The 26,113-nt window shown below is 48.1% G+C and overlaps 8 protein-coding genes across 8 annotated transcripts; 5 read left to right on the plus strand and 3 right to left on the minus strand.

Annotated features, from left to right (window-relative positions):
• Window positions 1-871: 871 nt before the first annotated feature.
• F4812DRAFT_431517 (Krr1-domain-containing protein) lies at window positions 872-3,321 on the minus strand. Its single transcript, XM_047934446.1, has 2 exons — window positions 2,989-3,321; window positions 872-2,901 (listed from the first exon to the last, which is right to left on the minus strand). Exons 1-2 carry the CDS (start codon window positions 3,125-3,127, stop codon window positions 1,046-1,048), a joined length of 1,995 nt encoding a protein of 664 aa, XP_047789487.1. The 5' UTR covers window positions 3,128-3,321; the 3' UTR covers window positions 872-1,045.
• Window positions 3,322-3,513: 192 nt separating this feature from the next.
• On the plus strand, window positions 3,514-5,108 carry F4812DRAFT_431518 (ras-domain-containing protein). Its single transcript, XM_047934447.1, has 3 exons — window positions 3,514-3,804; window positions 3,866-3,929; window positions 4,010-5,108. The coding sequence occupies exons 1-3, from the start codon at window positions 3,730-3,732 to the stop codon at window positions 4,570-4,572; spliced, it is 702 nt and encodes a 233-aa protein (XP_047789488.1). The 5' UTR covers window positions 3,514-3,729; the 3' UTR covers window positions 4,573-5,108.
• Window positions 5,109-5,589: 481 nt separating this feature from the next.
• On the plus strand, window positions 5,590-9,278 carry F4812DRAFT_431520 (uncharacterized protein). Its single transcript, XM_047934448.1, has 5 exons — window positions 5,590-5,750; window positions 5,808-5,917; window positions 5,977-6,341; window positions 6,400-6,703; window positions 6,758-9,278. Exons 1-5 carry the CDS (start codon window positions 5,713-5,715, stop codon window positions 8,731-8,733), a joined length of 2,793 nt encoding a protein of 930 aa, XP_047789489.1. The 5' UTR covers window positions 5,590-5,712; the 3' UTR covers window positions 8,734-9,278.
• A 274-nt stretch (window positions 9,279-9,552) lies between these two features.
• Window positions 9,553-11,506, minus strand: F4812DRAFT_451489 (MFS general substrate transporter; the record flags this gene model as incomplete). The annotated part of the gene is made up of 5 exons (XM_047936217.1): window positions 9,553-10,508; window positions 10,562-10,732; window positions 10,790-10,885; window positions 10,942-11,039; window positions 11,106-11,506. The coding sequence occupies 5 exons, from the start codon at window positions 11,504-11,506 to the stop codon at window positions 9,553-9,555; spliced, it is 1,722 nt and encodes a 573-aa protein (XP_047789490.1).
• Window positions 11,507-14,003: 2,497 nt separating this feature from the next.
• On the minus strand, window positions 14,004-15,456 carry F4812DRAFT_431524 (NAD(P)-binding protein). The gene has a single exon (XM_047934449.1). It carries the CDS (start codon window positions 15,417-15,419, stop codon window positions 14,571-14,573), a length of 849 nt encoding a protein of 282 aa, XP_047789491.1. The 5' UTR covers window positions 15,420-15,456; the 3' UTR covers window positions 14,004-14,570.
• Window positions 15,457-18,446: 2,990 nt separating this feature from the next.
• F4812DRAFT_431525 (uncharacterized protein) lies at window positions 18,447-18,866 on the plus strand. The gene is made up of 2 exons (XM_047934450.1): window positions 18,447-18,754; window positions 18,844-18,866. The coding sequence occupies exons 1-2, from the start codon at window positions 18,541-18,543 to the stop codon at window positions 18,852-18,854; spliced, it is 225 nt and encodes a 74-aa protein (XP_047789492.1). The 5' UTR covers window positions 18,447-18,540; the 3' UTR covers window positions 18,855-18,866.
• Window positions 18,867-21,767: 2,901 nt separating this feature from the next.
• On the plus strand, window positions 21,768-23,797 carry F4812DRAFT_52035 (PIG-X-domain-containing protein). The gene is made up of 2 exons (XM_047939164.1): window positions 21,768-22,386; window positions 22,461-23,797. The coding sequence occupies exons 1-2, from the start codon at window positions 21,934-21,936 to the stop codon at window positions 23,601-23,603; spliced, it is 1,596 nt and encodes a 531-aa protein (XP_047789493.1). The 5' UTR covers window positions 21,768-21,933; the 3' UTR covers window positions 23,604-23,797.
• On the plus strand, window positions 23,798-25,220 carry F4812DRAFT_52036 (uncharacterized protein). Its single transcript, XM_047939165.1, has 3 exons — window positions 23,798-24,259; window positions 24,334-24,863; window positions 25,012-25,220. Exons 1-3 carry the CDS (start codon window positions 23,991-23,993, stop codon window positions 25,065-25,067), a joined length of 855 nt encoding a protein of 284 aa, XP_047789494.1. The 5' UTR covers window positions 23,798-23,990; the 3' UTR covers window positions 25,068-25,220.
• The last annotated feature ends 893 nt before the right edge of the window (window positions 25,221-26,113 follow it).

Below are 26,113 nucleotides of genomic sequence, written 5' to 3' on the forward strand. Positions count from 1 at the left end.
TAACCCACTTACCTAGGTACGTTACTGTAGTATAGACTTTTGTGCTTGGAGGGCGAAGAAGCGATAGGGTACCGGCGGCTTCATGTCCTTTCAATGGATGACGCATACGTATCTTTTTTGTAAAATTTTGGAAAGCATGTAAAGGGTTATGTCCTTATGAGCGAATGGTATCTTGTAAAGAACGGGCCGGAAACGGTGTAACGGAGTTGAAAGGTAATCTCTTTCTTGGGATGATGGGTTGCGAGCGAGTTCCAAATCTGAAGAAGCGCCGGCCTACCTCGTTCTTTCGGCTTGCTGGCTTTGCGCTTTATGTTGTGTCTATACGTGCTTATACCTTTGTTACGAGATGGATTCTTGGGAAATATTAGGACGGTCGGGATTTTTTGAAATACCTCAACGAAGGAAAACTCAATTTGTGATTCCACGTGTATGTCATATGAGGTAGCCAGAGCTCAAAGCCAGAATGTGGGCAAGCGCCGTTATCGTTCGAGATAGACATGATATGATATGAGCATGACGAGAAGATTATATTGAGGCGGCATAACGCAGACGAGAAAGAGAAGATAAAACAAACTTTTTGAGAGATCCACGTAGGTTTATATATAAGTAAAGCATATAAGTAAGGTACGGCACATACTAGCTATATCCTTGCCGGGTCGGGGTCTTGCGCCATGCAGGTGGTACGATGTCTGGAACCCTATCGGGCCACATTCGACACGGCAACTAGGCCCAGCGGAGCAAAAGCGCCAGCAGATCCCGCCTAGCTCGGAATGCGGGAGCGGGACATGCATACCTACCTAGGTTGGTAGGAGGTATGTACATTGTAGGTAAGGTGCCCCTTGACAGCATGCCAAATCAATATGAGCTTTTTGTAGGTAGTTGGTAAATTTTTAATTTGTTCCCCTTGCTTCGCGCGCGACAATTTTTAGATCTAGGGTATCAATCTACTATCTACCGAGATTCTCTGCCGAAAAGAAGAAACCCAAACCGAACCATACAAAATTTTCTACGGATAGGGGGTTAGGGTTAGTATTGTACATCGCGTCTACGCTGCATCCACTGCCACATCCTCCGCCTCGTCCGCCTCTCCCTGCTTCGCGCTCTTCTTGGCCCTGGACCGCTTGCGCTTCTTCTTGGAGCCGCCCTCGATTATATTACTGCTACCACCATTTCCGTTCTCCGCCTCGAATTTCTTCGGCTTCCCGCCGTCGTCGCCGCCGTCCACGAAGCTCCCGGGGTTGAACGCGGGTGGTTCCCTCTCGAACTCGGGGCCGAAGGTTTCCCTGCGCCACTGCCTTAGACGGGCCTTCTTGCCGAGCCGCTTGCGGTCTTTCTTCTGCTTGTCCTCCGGCCGGAAGTGCGCGAGTTTCTTCAGGCCCGCGAATTCGTTGAGGTCGGCGTCGGACGCCATGAGGATGTCGCGCGTGGTGAGCCCGAAGGACTCGGGTCGCGTCTCGCGGTAGGCGAAGCGCGCCGGCCCTTTGCTCGTCGACGAGCTGCCGGCGAGGATCTCCGGGTCGTCGATTTCCATCTTTGCGTCGACGAGCGCCTCGAGCTTAGCTCGCTCTTGCCGTGCTGCTTTTTGACTCTCGAGCTTTTCTCGCTTGCGTTGTTTGCTAGTCTTCTGTCGCTTAGCCGATGGCGCATCTTCATCTTCATCTTCGTCTTCGTCTATGTCTTCTTCCTCGTTGCGCTTCTCGTCATCGGTAAGAGTAATGTTGGGGCGTTCCTCATCCTCGAAGTCGGAAACAAGATCCTTGATATCGATATCATCGTCCCACTTAGGCTTTTTAATCTTCTTTGATTTCTTCCCTTCGGCGTTGCCTTCATCGTCAGATGCATCTTCCTCGGCCGCAGCGTAATACTGGTCGTCAAACATCTTCTTCAGTTGCTCTTCCCATTTGTCATCTTCCCAGGCATCTTCAAGTAGCTTCTGCCATTCTTCATCCTTTAGCGTCTTGCCGGACAAGCCCGCAGCTTTCTTGATCTTTTTCAATTTTTCTTCGGCTTCGTCGAGTTTAAGGCGACGTAATCGCGCCTTTTCTTCTTTCCGCTTCTGTTTCTCTTCTTCCTTCTTCTCACGCTCTATTTCTCGTTGACGTTTTCGCGCGCTCTTTTCTTCTCGTCGGACTGAGCGCGCTGCGACTACATCACGAGCATATGACTTCAAAACTTCGTTACTCTTGTTAGGGTCTTCGAAGCGCAGATTAAACGCCGCCTCCCACTCATCTGCTTTGTCGTCTTCGCCTTCGTCGGACTCAAACGCTTGCCAATTAGTTCCGTCTTCTCCAACCCAAGCGCGGGCAGCCATAAAGTTTGACAGAAAAAGCTCTGGGTCCTTGTCCGCCTCCGAAAGGTCAGGTTTTGGGGGCTTGATCTTGGCAGCCCTGGATGGGTGAACGTCTTGTTCGGGAGCAGTTTCGGTCCTCTTTTTAGCCTTGATGAAATCCTCGTCACTATCGCTGTCTTCTGCGCCGCCTTCTGCGCCAAGTTGCGCCTTGATCTCATTTTTAATGGACTGCTTCAAGTCGTCCTGCTCTTGCGCATAAGTTCGCGGGGGCTTTTGCTCCTCGTCAAAATCGGCTCCGGTATCTCCGCGCAAGATTTTTTCCCGGTGGTAATCTTGTAAGAAAATAGGCTTTTCTTTCTTTTCTTTTACCGTAGCGTCCTTCGGGGCAGCAGTTTCGTCAATTGGCTCGTAGAACCTAGTCTTGCCATCGTATACACGAGGATCTTTATTCTTGATTGCCTGAAGCGTGGCAGAGATCTGAGCATCAAGGTCTTCCGTCGCTAAGAAACCGTTTTCATCTTCTTCTTCGTCCGAGGAGGAATCGGAGTCATCATCATCATCATCTTTTGATTTGTCACCATTGGCCTGTTTAGACTTATACTTTTCCTCCACTGAAGATGTGTTAGTTAGAAGTTGTTAATAACTACGAAGGTAACCTAGGTAGGTTAAAGTAGAGGATAGAAAGAAGTAAAACTCACGTCTTTGTAATTCCTCTCGTTTTTTATTATGCTCAAATCTTTTGGCGTATTCGGAATTGATTTGCAGCTTAACACCTCCATCCGATTCATCGTCGCTGTCATCAAACAAAACTTTCTTTTGGCTATTAGAAGCCGCCATCTTGAAATCGTAAATTGGAACAAGTTTTGTCTTTGCGTTTTAACCGAATACAATTTTGGTCGAAGGGTGGGTTGCTGATTTGCGACTGTTACTGCGACTACGACTGCGACGCAACGTGATTCCGCTGCAAGGAAAACACTAAGAAGCTCCAGACTCGTGACAGCTGCAAAATAAAATAGAAGCAACTTTTTTTTTCTGCCGGTTCTAAAAAGAGTAGGAGGGGTCTCAACTTTTTGGCGGTGTCGGTCCGCTGATGTTCCGTGTGATAGGTACCTATGTACCTACCTATTGGACAATCAGGTGCCTGCACTGTCTTAGTGGCGTTTCTCACTAACGCCTGCGGGTTGGACGGGCAGACGGTGGAACTCCTCTAATGCGTCGTCATTCCTAATTCGATACGTACTTTACCTTATTTTACTTACCTTAAACAACTAACCCACCTACAAACCCACCTACAACTGTTGCGATTGCTTCCTTTTAGATTGTGAAATAATCTATACTCGCTCGTCCTTCCTTATATCATCTACAGAACCCTTCGAACCGAATAGAAACCCGATTTTTTGACGCAATCCATTCAATTCCGCATAGACATTCCAACAAAAATGGCCGATTCAAACGCTCCGAAACCGAGCAGTAGTGTCAAGCTGGTGTTGCTTGGCGAGGCCGCCGTAGGAAAGGTATTACTTCTTCACGAAGCCGCATCACATACAAACAATGTACTAAATCATTGACTTACAGTCTTCCCTCGTCCTACGGTTTGTCAATAACGATTTCCAAGAAAATAAAGAGCCCACTATTGGTGGTAAGTAACCAGTAGTCTTCCGACACACAAGGAGCCCTCCACTCCTATCAGTTCCAAGCTAATACCGTAATACCGTACAGCCGCCTTTTTAACACAAAAATGCAATCTACCTACGAGAACGATCAAGTTCGAAATCTGGGATACCGCTGGACAGGAGCGTTTTGCTTCGTTGGCGCCCATGTACTATCGAAATGCCCAAGCTGCGCTCGTCGTCTACGATCTTACGAAGCCAACGTCGCTCATCAAGGCGAAGCACTGGGTAGCGGAGTTGCAAAGACAAGCATCGCCGGGAATCGTAATTGCTCTTGTCGGTAACAAGCTGGATCTTACCAATGATAGCGAATCCGGACAGGCCGACAGCGAAGGAGCCGACGGGGAGGAATCCGGGGATGCCCGAAAGATCTCCACAGAAGAAGCTAAGACTTATGCCGAGGAAGAGGGCTTGTTATTCTTCGAAACGAGTGCGAAGACAGGCCACAACGTCTCGGAAGTTTTCACTGCGATTGCTAACGCCATCCCTGAAACGTCACTGAAGAGCACGAGGGGTCCGGGAGCTTCTAGCGCGGTGAACCGAGGTGGCGACGAGCAGAGGGTAAATCTAAATGGACCCCGAGAAGCAGCCAAGGAAGGATGCGCATGTTAGTTTCGCAAGGGATCTGGTGGTGGGAGGTGTTGGTGAAAGTTTCCTTACGATCATGATTACATTTCACCTTGTAATATGGAGCGATGGTTCATTGGGACTTGGTATCTGGACTCTTTGCGATGAGTATTTTTTTCCCTTTTTCTTTGTCATTTGCGAGCAAGATACAGCACAGGACCTATATAGCAAAAGCCCTGGAGTGGGCAGACTCCCTTTGACGAATAATAAGTCCAGCCTTTATAGAGTAGCACGCGAGTCGGGTGCGATCCCTTTCCGCCTACGCATTTCCGTAGCATCAGACTATGTATGTTTTTCTATATATGCGCTAGTAGAATTTGTTGTCGCGTGTAATACATTACATATAACATATGATTATGTTGTGTCGTCTCGGGTGGAATAAGATATAATATTTTTACCTCCTACACGTCGGAAGATATAAACCAGGTACTAGGTACGTAGGTAGGTACCTAACCTATGCAATATAGGTCTATGTAGATAAGTTAATGGCTAATTCCCGCTTGAATAAAAACATAAACTCTATCGTTTATCTAGAACAATGGGATTGTTTGGTACGCATTGTCGTGGTGATCTGAATGCTCTGTAATATAAAAAGCTAATAAGAAGAAACACTGAAGAATTTATAGTTGTTTCTCTGCATTTTTACTTATACTCGCTTTGTGATTACGTATTCTGCACATGCATAAATTGTATTAGCATAAAAGATAGCCCCACAATAGACCTGAATAAGAACTGATAAGAGCATGAGAGTTGTCTTGGACCCATTAAATCTAAACTCTAAAGTACCAGGTTTCCCATATCAGGCGTTTGCGCGTAGTTGTGCAATTTTGCTGAGGACTAAACATCTACAACCTCCGCCCATTTCGTCGCCAGTATCTATTCGACTTGTATTAACAACCGGTTGTTATTCGATCTGTTGCGAAGCGCGACACCCGACGGGTTTTATTCCCTAGTGGTCTTCACGTCCCCGTCAAGCTAACTGATTTCTAACCTATTCATACGAAAAAAAAAAAAAAAAAAAACTGTTTACCTAGCGCTTTCTTTGCATCGTTTCTTCAAGAGATCCCAGAGATCACTGCCACATGTACACGAAACTGCGTACCTGCAACGCCTTCTGTGTTCGACATGGCGGCGCTGACATCAGCTCAGATTGAGCTAGCCAAGTACGTGACATTTCAGATAAACTCCCTCGTTGGGATTGAGAAAGCTGACCATTTCAGTTCCCTCACTCCGGCCGAGTTGCCTACTAAGCTACGATGCGCCGTGTGCAGTAAATTGGCCGTAAACGCTTTCAGATTACCTTGTTGCGAGACTGCTATATGCGAGAAGTGTACGTTACATTCATCCCCTTTGTTTCGGTTCTTGGGTAATGATTCTAATGATAACCAGGTCAATCCACTCTGCCCTCGGTTTGCCCGGTCTGCGAGCACTCTCCTGTTTCCGCCTCCGATTGTACCATCTACAAGTCCCTTAGAACCACCATTAGGGTCTTTTTGAAGACAGAGGAAAAGAAGCGAGAAGCCGCCCGACCTAAAACCAACGGATCTACGCCGACTACGCCTGCGCAGGATACACCGACCCCAACTCAGACACGTACTCCCACCGAACAACTTCCTACGAATAATGTTTCCGATGTGCAACCTAGTGCGGAGCCTAAATCTGCGGATCCCGTGCCAGCTTCTGGCGCAGTTGATGCCGAGGCGCCCTCAGCCACCGAGCCGAAACCGGCGGATATTGATGCTCAGCCTAAAGAGGTAGGTCCCAGAGACTTTTCCGTGGTGAGAAACTAAACTATGGCTAACAAAAATGTAGGATGAGTCCGCGAACGAGCCAGCCCCAGAGCAGCCTACAGTAGAAGATGAGTCCGAAGCCGTCGTCCCCCACGACCAGGAAGGCCAAGGCCAGGATGGAGCAGCTGTAGAGGAAGTCCGAGAAGCAGACGAGGAGGGCGATGGCAAGGACCAGTTAGTGCAGCCCGGTATGGGTTCTAGCTTCGACTCTATGAATGGAAGTTTTAATATGAGCTTCGGCAATGGGGATTTAAACCAAATGCAGATGATGATGGCCATGCAAAATGGAATGAACCCAGCCGCTTTCGGTTCTTTCCCTATGATGGGTAAGAACTGCCCTGCCAAGTATCGCGATCTGATAGCTAACTCTATAAAACAAGGAATGATGGATCCCATGGCGATGCAGAATATGATGATGAATGGTGGTTTTGGTGCGCAGGGCATGGGCATGAACGGCATGAACATGAACATGGGCATGAATGGGTTCAGTGGAGGCGGCAATGACTGGAACGGACAACAATCATGGAACATCGGCCAAGATAATTTCAATCCAAATGCTCCTGGAATGGGAAATGGTGATTTTGGCAACTTTAATGCTGGCTTCCGTACAGGCTTCAATTCAGGTAATTTTGGCCACCACAACCAGTTCAATGATTACCGCCGAGGGAATTACGGATACCGAGGTCGCGGCCGTGGCCGTGGCTTCTACGGAGGCTACGGTCGTGGTTACCATCATGGATATAATAACGGAAACCAAGGATGGGCCGGGCAGGCTCCTCAACTTCCTGGCGATAAAGATGACCCTGGCGTACAGGATGTTTCTCAGGTAGCAGAACAGGCTCCCGGCAGTGTGGACGAGTTTGGCCGAGCACTACGAGCAGAGCCAAATCAAGACGCACAAGCAGCCGGTGAGAATGGGGACGTCGAAGCGGGAAATAGCCGTAATAGTGTCGCTGCTAATGGAACCGACAAGCTAACACTGGGGAACACTGAAATACCTATGGAAGACGGGTCGCAATCTGCGCAGGGTAACTCCGCAAATAATAAGGGTGATGTATCTGTATCCTCTAGAGATCAGCATTCAGCACCTCAAGGTCCTCGTGGAAATGCTGGCCCATTGCGTCTTCAAACATCGGTACCAGACGTGCCGTTGAATGCACCTACTGGGCCAAAAGCCATGCGGCAGGGCCTTCCTAACACTAGCCTTCTCAACTTAAGAGCCCGTGGTCTCATCACTGATGAAAAGAGTCCCAGCTCACGTACTAATCAACCTCCAATCGTGGCAAGCCCAGTGGAAGATAAACATAAATCACGGAGTAGTTCTCCACAGTCTTCCAGGGACAAGGAGCGTCGACATCGTGAACGTGATCGAGAATATGATGAAGAGGAAAAGAGTAGGGGGCATCGCCGTGATAGAGACCGTGACCGTTCTAGAACGTATACAGGGTCCAGGAGTCGAAGTCGCAGCCGCAGCAGGGATCGTAGGGAGTCCCGTAAGCATAGACGACATCGTTCCCCGTCTGTTTCTGAAGATGATCGCGATGGTGGTCATCGCCGTCGCAGACATAAGAGCAGAAAGCAATCTACTAGAAATGATGACGACTATAGAGGTCGATCAAGAGATGAAAAGCACGATGAACGGTCCAGATCGGCCTCCCCTGCGGATCGCGAACATAGGCGTTCAAGCCACCGGAGTCGTCGCGATAGAGATGAGAAACGTCGAGACCGCGATGCCGAAAAGGATAGCGACTACGATCGGCATCGAAAATCTGGCCATAGATCCCATCGGGATCGAGACCAGGACCGCGAACGGGACAGAGAACGAGAAAAAGACCGCGGTAAGGATCGCGCTCGCGATTACGAAGAAGATCGGGGTCATCGCAGCAGCAAGAACTCGAGCGCCTTGCCGACACCGATAGAACCATCCGACAAATCATTTAATCCCCCTACAGGACCTCGAGGCAGCTTCTCGATTAAGGGGGCTAGTAGTAAACAGGCTTCAGTATCTGATAGCAAGGGTACTAGCAGCAAGCCTTCCAGCTCGAGCAGACGCGAAGGCGAGTTATCTCGCCGTGCCTCCCAGTCGTCGGCTGCAGTTCAGAAGCCTGCATCCAACGCAACATCGAAAGACCCTCATACACTAGAGCGTGAGGCCAGAGACCGCGAGCGACTCCTCAAAGAAGCGCAGAGAATGGCAACTATCGGTCGTGGTAGCGGCGTTAAGCGTAGTCGCGACGGCGGAGAAGACCGCGGTAGTCGCCGAAAGAGCCGTCGCAGCGAGGCGGTAAATATGGAGGATGAGGAAGGTCGCATGAGACGCTTAGAAGCAGAGCGCGAAGGGCGCCGCTGGGACTAGTATGCGGCAGGCATTACCTCGAGCAAAAAAAGAAGAAGGCGTCGAAAAAGACCGGAGGCACAGAGATGGTCGAAGGTCGGAAGTCACGGTATAAGAGATAATATTACTTTGAGGAGCTAAGCCCCTCCCAGATCTCTCCAGGGTCCGAATTTCGATGCCGGAGAGGCTTAGCACGAAGCTTTTCTCTATTACGAGTTGTTTCCCCGGGGGGCATGAAGTAAAAGAAGAAAAACTGAAGCTGTTGTTTTCTTGATTTCATTCCAAGCTGTACCATATTGCATTCATGAGCGAGGGGAGGTCCACTACACTACATACATGCATTCTTGTACTCGGGCAAAACAATAGCATACCGTCCATAGGAAGGGGGGGCTTAGATATACTATGGGGTTCGAAAGCATTGGGCCTAGAAGAGACAAGTGTTGACGGTTGAGAGTGAACAGCGAGTCTAACTATAATAACGAAGCAATACGGTCTTAACCGAGACTCGTACTTACCAGATAGTTAATCCAAAACGCGTCTTTGCCGATGACTTCAGGAGCAAGACTATGGGTGATATTCAGCATTTGTTTTATGTAGCTGCGTACCTAGATTAGGTAGTAATCGTCTTCTCTCCGACTGTTTACCATTTATCCATTGGTATAGGTACATACACCAAGCGGTCTTAAGCCGTCCTGTCAATATCCAATAACTCCTTTATGCTACCCATGTATATGATGTATATGATATATATGCATCCTTCTATGCCAGAACCATCTATGTAGTATGCCCAAACTCAAGTCTTTGATGTTATATAGGTACGCTCCTTATGCGTTATATCTGTTATCGTAGCGCTAAATCGCCCGTACTCTCTTTGTTCTTTCTGCCATTAAATTTCTGCCTGGTGTCATGTTCCTGCTCTAAGCTGTATTCCTTCGTGGTAAGGCTGGTCAACAATGCCACGCCACTAACCACTGTCATCAACAGCCAAATAACATGTAAACTATCCGAGTATGCTTGTTTCAAGTCCGTTTTCGAGGTTCCGTCTGGTAACCCTTTGATAATACCGACTAGTGCAGTGGCGTCCTTGCTGTATTGTGCCGCAAGAGGGGCAAACTCGTCGTAGTTCTGCAGCTCGCTCTGGAGCTGATTCTGGAACGCGACACCACTGACAGCAACACCGATAGCCTGACCGAACACACGAAGAAAGGAAAAGAAACCGGCGGTATGGCCAGAATCTTGGGGACGAGAGGCCGCTTGAGTTCCAAGACTCATCGCGGGGAACAGAATTCCAGTTCCGATAGAGACGAGAAAGTTGAGGAAAATCCAACCGGGAACGGACGTATCAGGTGAAAGGATGAAGAGGAGTCCAGAGCCAGCTGTCGTAAAGACCCAACCCGACCAGAGAGCCCAACGATATTTCCCAAATCTTGTGCAAAGAACGGCCGCGATCACGGATACCGGAGCGACCAATCCTGTTTCGGGAAGGATAGCAACGCCGGAAATAATTGGCGAGTATTCCTTAACAGCTTCGTAATATAGGGGTAAGAAGTATAGGAGAGACCATACGACCACTCCGTGCAGAACAGTTGAAATAAACGTTATCAGCATCGTGTAGTTGTTGAAAATGGTGAAGCGAACGATAGGTTCGATGTGATCGCCTGGTAGAGCCTTTCCCTCGGCGTCGAAGGCCCTTCTCGAAAGCCACCATTCGTAAATGGCGAAGGCGATGATGCCGTCGAACCCGAGTAATAGCGGAACTACTGTTCTCCAGTGGTCCCAAGGATACATAACACCGCCTAAATACCGCGTTAGATGATACTCGTAAACAGGGGAAACTGAGAACTCTCACCCCACGTGACGGGAATCAAAAACCCGACAGTGCCGGCCACGAATATGATGGATCCAATCCAGTCAAATGTGCGGATTTTAGTAGAGAGTCTGCCGGGCGTGGATTCAAGCTTCAGAAATGGGACGAGCAGGATCATTCCCACACCAACAATCGGAAGGTTGATCCAAAAAACTGCAAAACACGTCGTTAAAATCTACTCGCAAGATTAAGTTTTAAGGAGTTACTTACTCCACTGCCATGCTACGCTCTCAGCAAAAACTGCTCCCAATAAAGGCCCGGCTACGGAGCCCAAAGCCCAGGTCGAACCAAGATATCCAAACCAGGCTACATTGTATATGTCAGCATGAAACATAACCAGAGCCAAGGAGGTTAACACATACTGCCTCGAGCAACAAGTGGGACGAGATCGGTAACGATGATTTCACCCAGCGCCAGTATACCACCTCCGCCAATCCCCTGTACGGATCTCCCCGCAAGCCTTAGACGCACCATGTTAGTTATTCGTGCTAAGGTCTGGCCGCACAACACTTGAGATCCAGCTTACATTACGGTAAAATTCCTAGCAACAGCACAAATGATAGCCCCCACGACAAACAAAAGCGACGATATGATGAGGAGATTCTTCCTGCCGAACACATGGCTCAGGCCGGCTATGACGGGCTGGAAGACGGCGGACGTGAGCAAGAACGACGTTCCCGTCCAGAACGCCTCGATAGCCGACCCCTTGAGGTCTTCGGTGATGATCGGCAGGGCGATACTAAGCGAGGTCGCGTCGAGGGCCGCTGCGAGAGTGATAATGCAGATGGAAAGGAAGGCGAGGATGAAATTCCTGTCCGGGTTGAAAGGCGGGTTATCCTTGAGTATGTCCACGGCTTCTCCTTCTCGATCTCCTTCTTCATCTTCATCTCCTCCTCTACCCCGGGTCGGCGGCGTTATAGTGATCATTGAGTCCTCGTCCGTCGATATGTATCCGCTGTAGTCCATCGAGAACGGGACGGGGCCCGCTGCCATGGATGGATACGAAGCCATCGTGAACTTAGCTTAGCTACCTCTTACCTAGACCCTGTGACCACCTAGGTAGGTACCCTTCTAAATACCGGGGAATGGAACAAACGAGAAGAAGGGAGAGAAAATAGAAAAGACAAAGGTTTGTTAGGTTACACGACGAAAAGAATAAGAGAGAAACTGCGGAGGCTAGGGCTGCCCGACATATTAACGTTGGAATTCCGCATAGCTCAGACAGTACCCAACTACTACTAGTACCTAACCTAAGGTGAACTGAGTGATGTACATAGACGAGGTGGATTAACAAGACTCACGTGCGAATCAGCGTGGCTGGATCGTGGTTCCTGGTAAGCTGACATACAGCGCGTGGTTTCAAGTGGTCGGGGGGGAGGGGACGGACAGACGGATTGCTAGTACTAGGCCCAGCATCGTCCGCACATACCTACCCGGGGCGACCCGGGGGTTCGTTGAGCTGAGGAATAAGTAAGGCTAGGTATCTAAAGTGTTTAATCTGATTCAGCTCGGAGGAATATTCCAACCGACGAGAACACGCTTTCTAGGCGTGGCAGTTCTTCCGCTGCTGGACTTTTGTATCCTCTCTTCCCACGTGGCTTTTAGTCGTCCGATAGCTGCCCGTCTTCCCGTGGATTGGTAGGAACCTCTCAACTAGAAGAGAAAAAGAGTTCTAAGGAAGTTAATTATGGGACTCATTGGAAGGGTACCTAACGACGATGACCGCCAAAGTGAGGATCGTGATAGTTGATCGCGGCTCAAACGGTTCATGGAAATTGAATCATCCGGTAGGAAAGACTACCGCATCATATTGACCGACTCTCTTTCCGACGTTGTCACTGCACCGGTATAAGCCACTTGGAAGCTAGTCGATTAGAAAGATCGAAGATTCCGTTCAGAATAGGTAGTGCTAAGTTTTCGACCGACGCCTGCTAGTGTACTTTTGCACAGACAGGATCGCGCTTAAAATAGTAACTCGAGAGATCTACATAACCTAGGTATCGAACAAGAAGAGCCGGTAAAAGCCACTAATGTAGGTAAGCTTACCTACCTACCTAGGAGGTATGTATATGGAAGCCGAAATACCCATCGAGTACCTAACCTAACCCTAGCATATAGAGGACTAACCTAGACTAAACCTAGTATTTAGCAAAAGCGTAAATGCCGTTATGTGCGGAGATTTCCAACGTGAGGAATTCCTGGGGGAAATTAGGCTGGCGGCGCGTGGCACGGGTTAGAAGTCGCCATGGCTTATAAGTACCCTATGGGCCTTCTGGGCCCTTTACCTATCTGGTAAAGCACCGGATCTATGGTGTAAACACTCTAAAACTACAAGCTTCCGGATTAATGCTAGTATCTCTTATCTCGCACTTTGAAGGTGTTTGCTTTGTCTATCTACCTTAGGTACCTCTTACTTGCGGGCCACCCGAGCCCCATGTAAGTAAGATCTGTATCTTAAATGTGGACTCATCAAGAATCCATCGGCTTGTACCCGCGTCTATCACTACCTACAGCGGATTCTTGCTAGTCAATGCTATCTAGCCAAGAAGCAAAGCCGTAGCACCTAGTCGTGGAGCTACGCACGGGATGCTCCTAGATCTGCATCTACCTATCATCTATGATTTAGGCAGCTTATATGAGGAATCCGTACCGAAATATACGAGCAAATTCTGGGGCTGTTCTCTTCTGGGCATCGCACAGCCCAATGGAAGCCTAACGGGTTCGATTATCCTGCTAAAATGGCCGACGGATGAGTTGTCCGAAGGCAAATCGGAGTCAAGTTGCGTTATGGGTGCTATCAACTTAGTTTGAGTCAGCAAACCAGCAAAGGTATCTAAGAATATAGTTGAATGACAAGTTACGAAACTGCGAATCTAAGCCAGAGGCCACTATTAGGATCGTGATGTTTACCTACCTACGTACCTAGGTTAGGTACGTATGGGACCTGCTGGTAGATACCGGTATTGGGTAGATGGAATACGCAAGGTCTGAGGAGAGCTCTCGGGATAAAGGTCCCGGGGGTCCCCGAGCAGCTGAATGGAATCCCGTGCAGATCTACCATTTTGAAAGTGATCCGTCTAGGATCCTACGCCACGTAATTGGGTCCCTTGGTGATAGCATATAGGCCAAAAGCAAGCTGAGCAATAGTACTTGCTCAGAATATAAACATTTATTTTTTTCGTCCCTAAGGAAAACTTAGCAGAGCTACCTATCAGGAGAGCCCCGGAATCAACACTCCATTTTCACAGGACTTTGATATTACTTCCTTATGTTGGTTCGTGAATTATAAATGGTTCTTTTAAAAGAAAGAAAGCACGTTCAATAGGTTCCGTATCGCACCGGCGTGAAAGCCGAGGACCCCACTAAAGTTCGGTCGGAGCATATAAATTCGATTGGTTGAGTAAGCGGATGATGCCCAGCGTACGCGCATGAAAGTAACCCTCCTTTAGAATTTAAAGATGGTAGTGACAGAAAGTACTTAGATACCTAAAATCGGAATAGAGCTCGCCGTTTCTTTGCGAGTTACTTATTATCTACTACTATAATAACAATGGTCTTGCTTTATTATTCAAATGTGGCTCACCTTAGGTTAGGTAATTTAAGCTTCTGGCCTGTACGGTACTTGACTGATCCACGCCGTAACCTTATTTTCGAGCCCTGCCATACGTGCATAGGTACCTTAGGTAATGTAGTGCAACTCGGCCGACGCAGCTCAGTGGGGACGCTCCCATTTTAGATCCTTCAGACAAGGATGTGAGCTGCATCTCCAGCTTAATCTACAACTTTTCAATAGGCATAAGAAGAATAGGATCGATTCCACGATCATGAGAGCATCAGGATGAAACACCAACGGCATGAATTTGTACCTAAACTTCCCCGATAGTCATATTATCTAAGGAGCTTTGCATATCCCGACTGTCGATTTCGTATAATCTACCTCTACCTAGGTAGGTAGGTACCTAACCTAAGGTAATAATGCCAGTGCCAGCCCTCATTTCTTCACAATCTGCTCGACAACGTCCAATCCGGTCATCTTCTTAATCGCACCATCAAATAACCCAGACGGCAAGACGCTCTGGACGCGCACTAACCATGCCGAGTCGCCTCTCCAGATAACCCTAGGCGGGTTGCTCTTCTGTAAGTCCCCTACCACCAGCTCCGCCCACTGCCGCGCCGACATGCCCTTGCCCTCGAACTGTTCTTGGCGCAAGGCCTTCTCTACGACTTCCTTCGCAGGCTCGTATATCGAGCCGGCCGGAAGCTTCGGGTCGCTATTCTCCTGCACGTTCTTGACCAGGTTGGTGTTGACAACCCCGGTCCTCAGGTCCACGACCTTAATCCCGAAGGGCTGGAGCTCGAACCGGAGAGACTCCGTAAGCAACGCCAGAGCTGCCTTGGAAGAGTTGTAAACGGCCTGGAAGGGCATCGCGAGGTTGGCCCCGATGGACGTCTGGTTCACGATGATCGCGTTGGGGGACTTGAGGAGCAGCGGCAGGAAAGCCTGGATCACGGCGATGTGACCCCACACATTCAGATCATACAATTTCTTCGCTTCGGCGATGTTGATGTCGGCGATCGGCATGAGGAACTGGGACCCGGCGTTGTTGACGAGAATGTCGAGCGACGGGATCTTTTTGACGCAGTCGGCTATCGAGGATTCCGATTGTATATCCAACTGGAGAGTCTCGATTCCCAGAGACGTAAGTCCCGTCATTTTGGATGGATTCCGTGCTGTAGCGTAGACGTGGAACCCGGCTGTGTTGAAAGCAATTGCGAGGGCGCTGCCCATGCCGCCGTCTGAGCAGCCGGTGATGAGGACGGAGCGCTTTGGAGTAGACATGTTCGCTGGTCACTTGCACGAAATGAGCGATCTTGAGTAAGTCTTTTTTTCGATTAAAGCTCGGAGTAAGAAACTAAGAAACTGCAAAGGGCATAGTGCCGCCAGTAGGATTTAAATACAGCTTAGCTCCTTGTTATATACAGGAAGGGAGAGCACATGTACTATGTAAGGAGTATGTAAGGAGTGTCTTCTATCACAAATCACAAATCCTAGTACAAGGTACGTACCCTGCCATTACCGTAAGCGGTAAGGAGGCTAATCCTCATTGGATGTTCACAGTAAGTCGAGCTCCCGGTTCCGGCTTAATTTCCCTCCTGTCAATCCGGCAACCCCCGGCTCGGTCCATTTCGTCCCCGCGTACGGGACAGGAGTTGCAATTTGGCTTCTCATGACTGACGTATTAGCATCAGGGTACTTCAACTACCAACGGAACACACTACGGAACACACTCCTTCTAAATGTTACCATTGAGGTGTACACCACCCCTTTTCAATCATGAGGAAGAAACTACCTACCTAAGGGATTTCATTTTCCCAAAACAACCAGTCAACTCATGCGCACAGGACTTACAGCTGCCAGTATGGCAGTTCAACAACCTTGGGCAAAGAGCAAGTATTCAAGTTTAATGGCCTTACTCAGGGTTACATATTTAAAGCAAAATCACGCCGCCGTCTTTAATACTGACACTACTCGCCCTAGCGAAGCTACCCCCCGCCACATGGCACATAGTGGTTGAAACTTAAGGTATCAATAAACATTAACTTAGGTAGTTATTTATTACCTAACTTAAGCTTTTACAGTGCCACAAGGTTGGGTTTGGATCCCAAGGACGAGAATGAAGTATATATTTCTATAGCTGCCGATTTCCCCCCTCCTTGGGCTTGTGGCAGTGCATTCCCTCCCCTTGCTATGTAATCTAGAAAGCCTTGAATAGTATTAACTTCACTAATTCAGTGAGATAGTTTAAATTTATGCCCGTCTTCTTGTGCCCCTATGTTCCTTGTTCGCGATCTACATACGCTTGGGTTGAGCACAGAAATGTCTCGTCAAATCGGTGAACCGGCAAATAGATGGTCAAGTTCCGGTTGCAGTTTCTCGTAAGGTGTCTCTTGAAGTGAGAGGGCTATCCAAACTTCAAAATATGCCGTGGGCTATGATCGGCCATGATGGAATCAGCCCCTTTTCAAGTATCTAACTAGCGCGCCATTCTTTTCATCCGTAAACGAAAGGGTCCTCGAGCATGGCGACGACTCCGGAGTAGACTACTAGATCGCCAACTTGACAGTGCGAGTGCCTTCAAATTCTACAGTGTAGCGCATATCAGAGCAACGTACAGGACGACTCTCCATCGAGATCGTTTCTTACTCGACACTGGCCGGACCATTGCGATAAATTGTATCAAACACAGGAACTCGATTCCAAATATTGCTAAGATGATAAGGGGCTCTAATAGTGTCCATAGTCTAGCTTCAGCACTAGACCAGCTATCTCAGGATGGAGTTTCGACGGACAGGCCTGCTATATTCCTGCCAGGAGAGGTACTGGCAGGTTTCCCATGATATGCTTGGGATCGCAATAGCTGTTCGTTCTGGCCCGAAGCGGCTGCACGGCTAAATGGCTTCCTGACTTGGACATGATAGACCATGTAACGTTGTTTAAACTGCCCTATCAATACCGGAAGGAACCAAGATACAGGAAGAGACGACGCTGCTATGCCCTTATGAAAAAGTTCTAATAGAGCCTGCGGCTTAAAGCCGTGTTCCTGGTCCTGCGAGAAGTTGCGCAACTGGCTGGATCTCGAGATCGACCGCGCGAGGAAGTGCATATACCCCCTTTTCGAGCACTGCAAGGAGCATGTCGCGCCCTCCTCGGCAGAAGGAAAAGAAAGCTGATGACCGAATAAGGATACCCAATAATTTCTGTCCCTTTCCAATGAGGCTTTTGGAAAAGCGATTTCTTCAAGTTGCTATCTCACTTTACGACTAAACCTACTTAACGTATCCTCGAGGTCGGCGCAGGTACCATTGATACCACCGAAATAATCCTCCGGAATGTGCGAGAGAATCGACACCCGTCAGACCCTATCTATCAGGTACCTTTAGCGACATCCCCACAGGCTTCTTCCCGCAGGCCAGAGAGCGGCTCTCGTGTGCGTTTGCACCTATGATGTCGTGTCCGGAAGCAACGTAGCGCACGCTACATCCTCGCTACGCGAGACGCTTCTTAATTTGCAAGTACTCCTGCGGCCCGCTAACTGAACTACGGCGTCTCTATGCGAACACCAAACGACGTGTCTGATAACTCCTCCGATTGGTGACTACCTGTGAGGCGGACAGCCGAATTCGGTGCCCTTCTTGGGATCGTGAAGAGAGACGGACTAGAAGGCAGTAAGCTACGAATGAGGAACTTCCCAGAGAACTGGTCGTATTCCTGCGTTGATATGGTTAGGCAGGGATACCTAACACAGAAGAGGCCGTGGGAAGCCGGGAGCGTACGTGTTATCTCGCCCCCTTTTTGCATGCGAATGCATGTTTCGATGCTTACAACATATCCTGTTAATACATACAGTAACCTGAAAAGCTGCATTGAGTTCTACCAGGCTGGTGGCATAAAGCCAATCGAACGCTCATTTCTATATCAGATGCAGGCAATGTCTAGGGCGTATTTCGCGTTGCCTAGAGCAGAAAGGGAGCCGGCTATATTGTCAAAGCGGTTTTCCGTATGCCGGAATATTCCTCGACTTTCATTAACTTGCCTAAGAATTCTAGGATGCGCTCGAAGAGAACTGCTTCATATGTGCTAACACGCGGCCTGGGCGGTCATGGAAAGGGGCTATTGCTACTTGGCTCGTGGAAAAGGGGGCCTGTATTGCTGGCGTTTCTATCTAGAAGCGCTAGCAAGACACAGCACGACCAGCAATTATTCTACGAATTGCGAAGTATGGGATGCGACGTGCGCGTCGTACCAGGCCAGGCCGAATCGTTGAGAACGCAATTTCTCACGCATCATATCCCATCGAAGGCGTTATCTATCTGGCAATAGGTATTCGAGTAAGTTGATTTCTACCCGATATTTGATAGTGTCTTACTCATTTTCGTTAAATTTCACTGATCAGATATGCATGAAACATGAAGATTGGGTGGTTACAAGTGCTCTCGAGGTGACCGGTGCTTGGAATCCCACCGAGCACCTTAAGAAACATGCCCTTGATTGCTTCATCACGACTAGCACCGTGATGACTGCTGCCGAGTTCCCAGGGAGAGGGAACTACTTTACTCGAGATACGTTTCTCGAGGCTTTCGCTCAATATCGATGTTTCCTATCTCTCCCTGCGACTGTGCTTATCATCAGCCTAATAGACGGTGTACGCCTCGTTGCCGAAACCCCATTTGCAAGAAAGAAGATGAAAGCAGAAGGACTATACTTCATGCGTGAGGCGGAGCTTCTGGATTATCTCAAACTAGCCATCACCCAATCAGACCCTCACGAGAAGCTTAGCCCCACAAGCAACTCCACGCTGACTCCTTGGATAAGTATCGGCCAATTAGTCACGGGTTTGCACTCGAAGGGTGATATCAATGACTCGAAAGTAGGAACTAACTGACGCTGGGATCGACAAATAGGCTTCTACCACAACAATGCTGAGGAAAGCAACCAATGCGAAGGGTAGCTCTAGCGAGCTAATCGTCCTTCTGACATGACTAACTCACGACGTCGAAGTTATTGGATGACCTCCAAAGCATTTCGTACTTGGACCCCGGAATAGGTAAGGAGGGTTTTTATTTAGCTTGCTGCTCAAATCCGAGGATGCTCTAGATCTTTCCTTGATTTTTCGTTGGCGCAAACGGGATTGGATTCGCTAATGGCAATTTTAGCTGCGCCACTGGTGGAAACGGGTGTTGGGTTTTTACAAATCAGCGTCCTCAAAATCATGGCTACCGGAACGCTAGAAGCTATAGGAGGCGGAGCTGCTAAATTCTTGGAAGATAAGTTTGCTGAGAACGGTGCACATGAAAAACAACAACGGATGAATTAATAGCGCCATGTAAGAGCTAGGCCCTATATTAACCGTAATCAACATTAGACTACCCGTTCAAACACCCACATACATTTGTCTAGGAAAGAGACCGTAAATATTTACTTACGAATGAATGATCAGGAAAATTATAAATAAATAAATCCGGATATCATTCGTGCAGCACAGTCGCTAGTATCTTTCGGTAGTAACAATTCCATATCGCTCTTATCTTTATTGAAATTTGCTTTTTTTCTTCTCCTTTATTTCGATTTAGGTAATTGTGTCTCCGGGTACCTGATTTCATTGCGATATTCATATCCTTCATCTTTCACCGCGACGCGAATCTCGGAGCTAGCCGAGACAATGACGAAAAGCCTATCAGTAATCGGAGACGAACTACGAGATCCTACGAAGCTCCACGCTCTCCCCTTAATACGAAATTTTCTAAGGGGTCGAGAGAAAGTCGGTGTATAGGTAGTCAAGGTTGTTGTGATTCCTCGGTCGGTGAGATCCTCGGCGCGTGGCGCGTGACGCGTTGTGGAAGTTTTCTTGCGGACTACCTATAATCAAGTTTAGATCAATTGAAAAGACGTCGCGATTACAAGATCCCCCCACCCGACAGAACCGTTTAGTCGGATTGATCTTCCGGGGCAATTCTCTTGAACACAGAGAATGTTGAATGTGCACTCGCTGTAAGCTCGACGGCGTTTCTCCGTCCATGCAGTGGTTTCGAGGGGTAAACATGCCTGATTTTATTTAGCCTTTTTCGTAAACTCTTTTCTAAGCTGGTAGGGGGCTATAAATGCCAGTCGGTATAAGTGCTGAACTGATTATACCTAAGTAGGTAAGTATCGCGTGCGTGTGGATTCGACGGACCATAGACCGGGATCATGGATGTTACCGTTATGGAGACTTGGGGCGGTAATTGCAACGACGTTAAATCTGGACGGCGACCGTTCAAATCTACCAACCTCCGGGTCACCTGCGCCGCCGGAAATGGCAGCTAGACTTGCTCCGTGTTTTATTTGCGGATTCTGTAAGGCGCATTGATCGAAAGGTACGAAAAACAATTGGAACCTCAGGTTTCACCTGAAGAGGTCTTGAAACAAGTACTAGACTTTTTTTTCTCTTTTTCTTTTTTCCCTTACCACGATTCTCAGTACTTCAAAGTCCGTAGGGAGCAAGATATAATCCTGTTTGCTCGGCAGCAAATATAGTTCTCGGCGCATTGAGAAGCTATTCTTAGATGCCAGGTACCTATGCTCAACCTCGGTATAAATAAAGACTAGGCGACAGAAGACGGTTAAGGACCAAAAAGAAAACCTGAAGCGCAAGTGCAAGTCGAGCGTCTAAGTATGTGGTATGTAGTTGGTAAGTAAAGCACATTCGGGCGTTTGCACCAAGGCGGTATCGGCTCAGTTAGCTCGTTTGCCCGACTTCAGATGTAACCGGACGCAAGTAAGCCGATTAGTCAAAAAACAGGTTTGATTCATAAGGTTATGCGCTGTGTGATCCAAATCCTGCATTGTACATTGGTAGTAGCTCGGCGCCAAACCAATAAATCCTTTCTTTCAACCAACGTTAGCTCCCTCACTTCACAATGGTGTTGAAAAGTAAAAATCGTCTTAAAAAAAGCCGGGGAAAACTGCGTCAAAAAAAAAAAAAAATAAGTGCTTCTCCCCACGAGGTTTATTCGATTTAACTTTTTGACCGATTAGTTTCCCGGGGCGATCCGTTAATGCTCCATTTTCGCTCCATGTATTTTAAAGCATCTGATCTGGTGGGTTCGGATTCATGGGTTTGAATGGGTTGGAATGGGCTGGAATGGGTTTCTTGCCAGGTTCCTACTGGCTTGAATGTACATAGTAGGGCCGCAGCCAAACGTCATGTAGTCTTGCATGCAGTCTTGCATGCAGTCTTGCAGTAGTGTTAGAACTTTCTCCATAGGCTCAGCCATGGAAAAAGGGGGAGGGCGGCTAGTAACAACCATTTGAAATGTGTGATACGGTTCGCCTCGCTTAGGCTAATAAGATGTGTTAGATACGTGTAAAATGGTGCGATGCTTGTGCATAACAGCTGGATTAAATCTATTGGAACGTCTCGCGAGTATGAAAATTCTTTCCTGCCCGAGGGAATATGCAAAGCCCGCAGCCCGATCGACATTATCGATGATATTACGTGGCTGGGCCGTTCCCCGTTGATAACCTATTGATGACCATTGTAAAAGTAGAAAAACCAAAGACTTCCCTTCTCGCGCGGCCGCGAGTTTCAACTGAATTTTGTTATTTGATTGCCCCCCCCCTCCCCCTTTCCCCCCTTCTACCCCTCCTTATCTTAGGTAATCGGGGCCTGTGTTATGTTACCTGGTTCATAGTACATACCTAGTACATAACCTGATAGCCCGATAGCCCGATAGCCCGATAGCCCGTGTTCCTTATCTCTTTCTTATCTGAAGAGGTCGGGGTCACCTTGGAACTCGGCATTTTCCTTGGAACCATGGAGACAGCGTGTTCTTCGTATCCGTGTGAACAGTCTCCAAGAACCTTTGATGTCGACGAATATTACAGATTGCATCAACTCATACCATACAGAATGCGACAAAGAATCACCTTCTTCCATAAAAACGAGAATGGAGTAGAGCCCGCTGCTCTAAGGCTTTTAGGTCGCTACATTTCAGGTCCAGACATCACCGCCGAGCGGGAGGACCGGATTACGCTGGCTTTAGAGGAACTTCCCATCGAACTTCAGCATCTACTTCGAGAATCCCGCGAGTTATTCATCCGATGGCAAAAAGCCGCCCCCTATAAAGCAGTAGGTCCTTGGACTTCTAGGTTGCCTCCCGGTTTGCATATCTTCTATACGCCTGGAAATAGCGAGAGGCCCGATGGCGGTCGCTTGTGCCGCTTATTTCGGACGGCTTTCGGTCCATTAGATTGCTCGTCCACATCCGTAAGTGTCTCTACTCACAGGAATAATATCAATATCATTGGTCGTCTCCGTTTAGCTCTCTAACAATTATATAGGGTTCGTTTACAAAACTACCAAATGACCGATTCACTCATTCGACAGCATACCAATACTACCAGATTCTAACCGACCTGTCTCACTTCACATCATACCTTGAACAATACGCTTGCAATTCTACTAACTCGGAATGCAAGTCAAGAGTTCAACGACTGCTCGAGGCCAATTCCGTCGATTTCTCTTACGATGCGGTCTCTCACGTCGTGAAGCTCACTGCCGTATGGCCTGATGAACGACAGCCGTTATTTATCAACTCTCAACACGATCACAGAGCCGAGGTTGGGATAATGACACCGGATTCACCGCCACACCTAGAGTCGCACGAGCTTGGTGTCACGGGACTATTAGCAGTTTTGGGTGAGGATTCTAGGCCTACCCCAACTCTCTTCTCGTTCCCATCACGCCATAAGAATGCCGACGACGCAGGTTTCGAATCCACTTTTCTCCGTCCGATGGGTTTGCACCCGACAATGCAGCTACGCCTCAGCTCGAGTAGACCGCCGATGGACGAGACATACTGTTCGTTGCACGCATATCTCACCCTTCCTCGAACCGTATTCATCGACAAGTATCAACTTGCGGATGATTTATTCTTGTCATCGAAAAACCTGTCGGCGTTGCGCTACATCAGCCAACCGGTGGACCTGGAAGCACCAGACTATGCAATGAGACTTTGGGGTTCCAGTGCTCTCCTAGAACTAAAGCCACCTAGAATCGAAAGCGATCAACCTTGGACAGCCGAGATTCCGCTTCATCTTAGGTACCTGGCACCTGCGGATCACGGATACAGAAATGTCAGCATCCCTTGGCCCGTGGTTTTCTGGGCATGTTCGTCCGAGGAGGGTACCAAGTTCGCAAACAATCCGTTCGACAGGACCAATTTAGGATACGACGGCCTATTCGGCCCCCGTACGCTATTTTGGCATGTTGAACCGAAGCCGAGCAAAGGCGAAGATCTCTATCACGAAATCCGGGTTCCCGTTCTCGACTTAGGACAGTCAAACAGGGCCAGTTCCGGAACAGTCACCGTGGTTCTGATGGGAATTGTGTTCGTAATATGGAAACTCGTATCGGTCTGTTTAGGGATCAACCAAGACAAGTACAAACCGGAAAAGGGGAGGAGAAAGAGGAAGAGTCTATGATTATGATACCAAGATTGACGAAGCATCAGCAAGTGCAATTGTGCAAGTTCTAAACTTTTACTAGGGTCGGGGGTGGGAATTAATGACGGCGTTGAGGTCATGTGACTACGTATTATTTGCATTACTTTTTCGATGCTGTTTATTATAACGGGGCCAGAGCAACGGCACAGAACATTCGGCACAGAACATTGGGGGGGGGGTTTTTAGGGGACATCCGTATACATACCGATACCTATACTTTTTAAAAACATAACCTTTGGAACTATTATAGGTAGGTACCTAGTGAACATAACATTAGCTACCTATATATTAGATTACGTATTTCTTTACCTAACTCCCTAACTTTAAATATCAGGTTCGTTGGAGGACTAATCCGATGTTTCCGTCATGTTTTCGTATATTGTAGCAGGCATTGCTATTTTATTGTTCACATTCAATCCGATCCTCCAATACTTTTCTCCCGAACCATCTCGTCTTCCGCGCACTCCCCGGCCTCGTATAAATGAATCTCTCCTTGCCATCGATGCAGCAAACCAAACTGCACCGGATTGCCCTCCAGATTCATATTCAATTCACATTCTTTCAAAAGCACCAATCGTAATTTATATTGAGAATTTCCTCTCCGAGGATGAGCGGTCCCATTTACTAGAGATTAGGTAGTGTGGTGTTCTTCTCGTTACGCGTATGAGACATATGAGAGATATCTATCTGCTAACAAACAATCTCATAGTGAGCCATTATTTGAACCGTCGACAGTTACTCATGATGGCGACTCAACGCATCGCGATACTGCGATACGTGACTCGGAGGTAGCATTGATACCTCGCACCGACATCGTGCGATGCATTGAAACGCGTGCACGGGCTTTCCAGGGCTGGCGCGACGACTTATGGATAGAGCGCCTACGTACGCAGCGTTACGGCGCGAACCAGCACTACACGCACCACTTTGACTGGGGTTCCGGTGCTCGGGGATGGGGCCGTGTCAGCAGCATGATGGCTTGGGTGCAAGCCGACGATGTCGAAGGAGGAGGGACTGAGTTTCCTCTACTCCAGCGCGAAGCACCGGACATGCCATGGTGCCAATGGGTTGAGTGTCCCAAGCTCCCGGGATCTGAGGAAGAAACTCCCACCGCGGTCGGAGAATCGAGCGCGGGCGTTACCTTCAAGCCTATCGCTGGTAATGCCGTATACTGGGAAAACTTCCGCCCCGATGGAACGGGGAGAGGTTGGGATGAAACTTGGCACGCGGGTTTGCCAGGTACGTATTGATTAACTCTTAGAATTGTACCCTACCCTTCAGCTTCCGTCAAGGCCGCCGTTTATAACCTCCCCTTGAGCTTTCCACTCTTGGCAGAGATCTTCATCTCCCCCTTATTCAAGACAGCTATTAACTATTTTCATCGTAGTGAAAAAAGGGACGAAAGTCGGTCTGAACATATGGAGCTGGGGGAGGCTTAGCTAGGAGGGCTTTTGGTGGCTCGTCTCATAAAAGCAAAGTCAACAGTCTAAGATCGCAAGTTATAACCAGGTACATCGTGACTCAATGTTACAAATTTCACATTTCCAGCTTCTCATACGCGTTTTATAGCTAGTTGCGGACAATATCTATATAAATTAAACACCGCAAAATTATGCTGGACAACCTACTTGAACTTTCAATACCAACAAAAATCACCATGTCTCAGCGGCCAATCAAACGGATTTCGTATATTCACCGCGTCATCAAGAAGAAGAAAAAAAGGAAAAAAATTACCTAGGTAGATATAGATGTACAAAGTTTCGGTCAAATATAATAAACCTTACTCGCAGTCCTCCACAGCTACGGAAAATTCTGTAAATCAAGAGCCAATTAGAAGCTTAATGGACCCCCACGCGTCCCTTAACAGGGTACCGATGTCGCCATTTCAAGACAGGATCGCAACATAGACTTCAACAGCAAATCTAGATCAAAATTCACCAACTTATTAATAATGAGTTTCCTGTAGTTTGATTAGATCTAAGCAGTACCCATCAACTCTAGTTAAACAACCATACAGAGCCATACTAAATGTAATAAACCTCCCACGCCAGTAAAGGCGCTTTTACGGTCTTTTCTCGCAAGCGTGGCCTACATACTCTGACATACATATGCCTAGGGTACATGTTACTCTCGGTCTAAAGAACGAGAGGAACTCCCAAAATGCAAAATTACCAACGTATGACGCAAATCAACATCAAGGTCCAAAAACGGATCCAGAAAAGCACCCGCACCGGAGCAACCCTACCTACCTAAGTAGCTCTCGGTGACTATCCCCATAGAGGACGGAGGTCGTGGGTAGTGTTAGGTTCAGTAGGTTTTATACAAGTATAATCCATACCTATTACCAGGTACCAGAGTTAGCTTTAACAAGGCAGGTACATATACCTACTTGTGGAAGCCTGTCGTCCTACGCAGTATCAGATACCTCTATTATGGGTGGCGTGGACCGGCTCCATTCCCTCTTAGGTACGAAGACAGGAGGTACTTCC

This window comes from Daldinia caldariorum (genome assembly GCF_022478825.1).
Source record: "Daldinia caldariorum strain CBS 122874 unplaced genomic scaffold F4812scaffold_10, whole genome shotgun sequence".
NCBI classification, from domain to species: Eukaryota; Fungi; Ascomycota; class Sordariomycetes; order Xylariales; family Hypoxylaceae; genus Daldinia; species Daldinia caldariorum.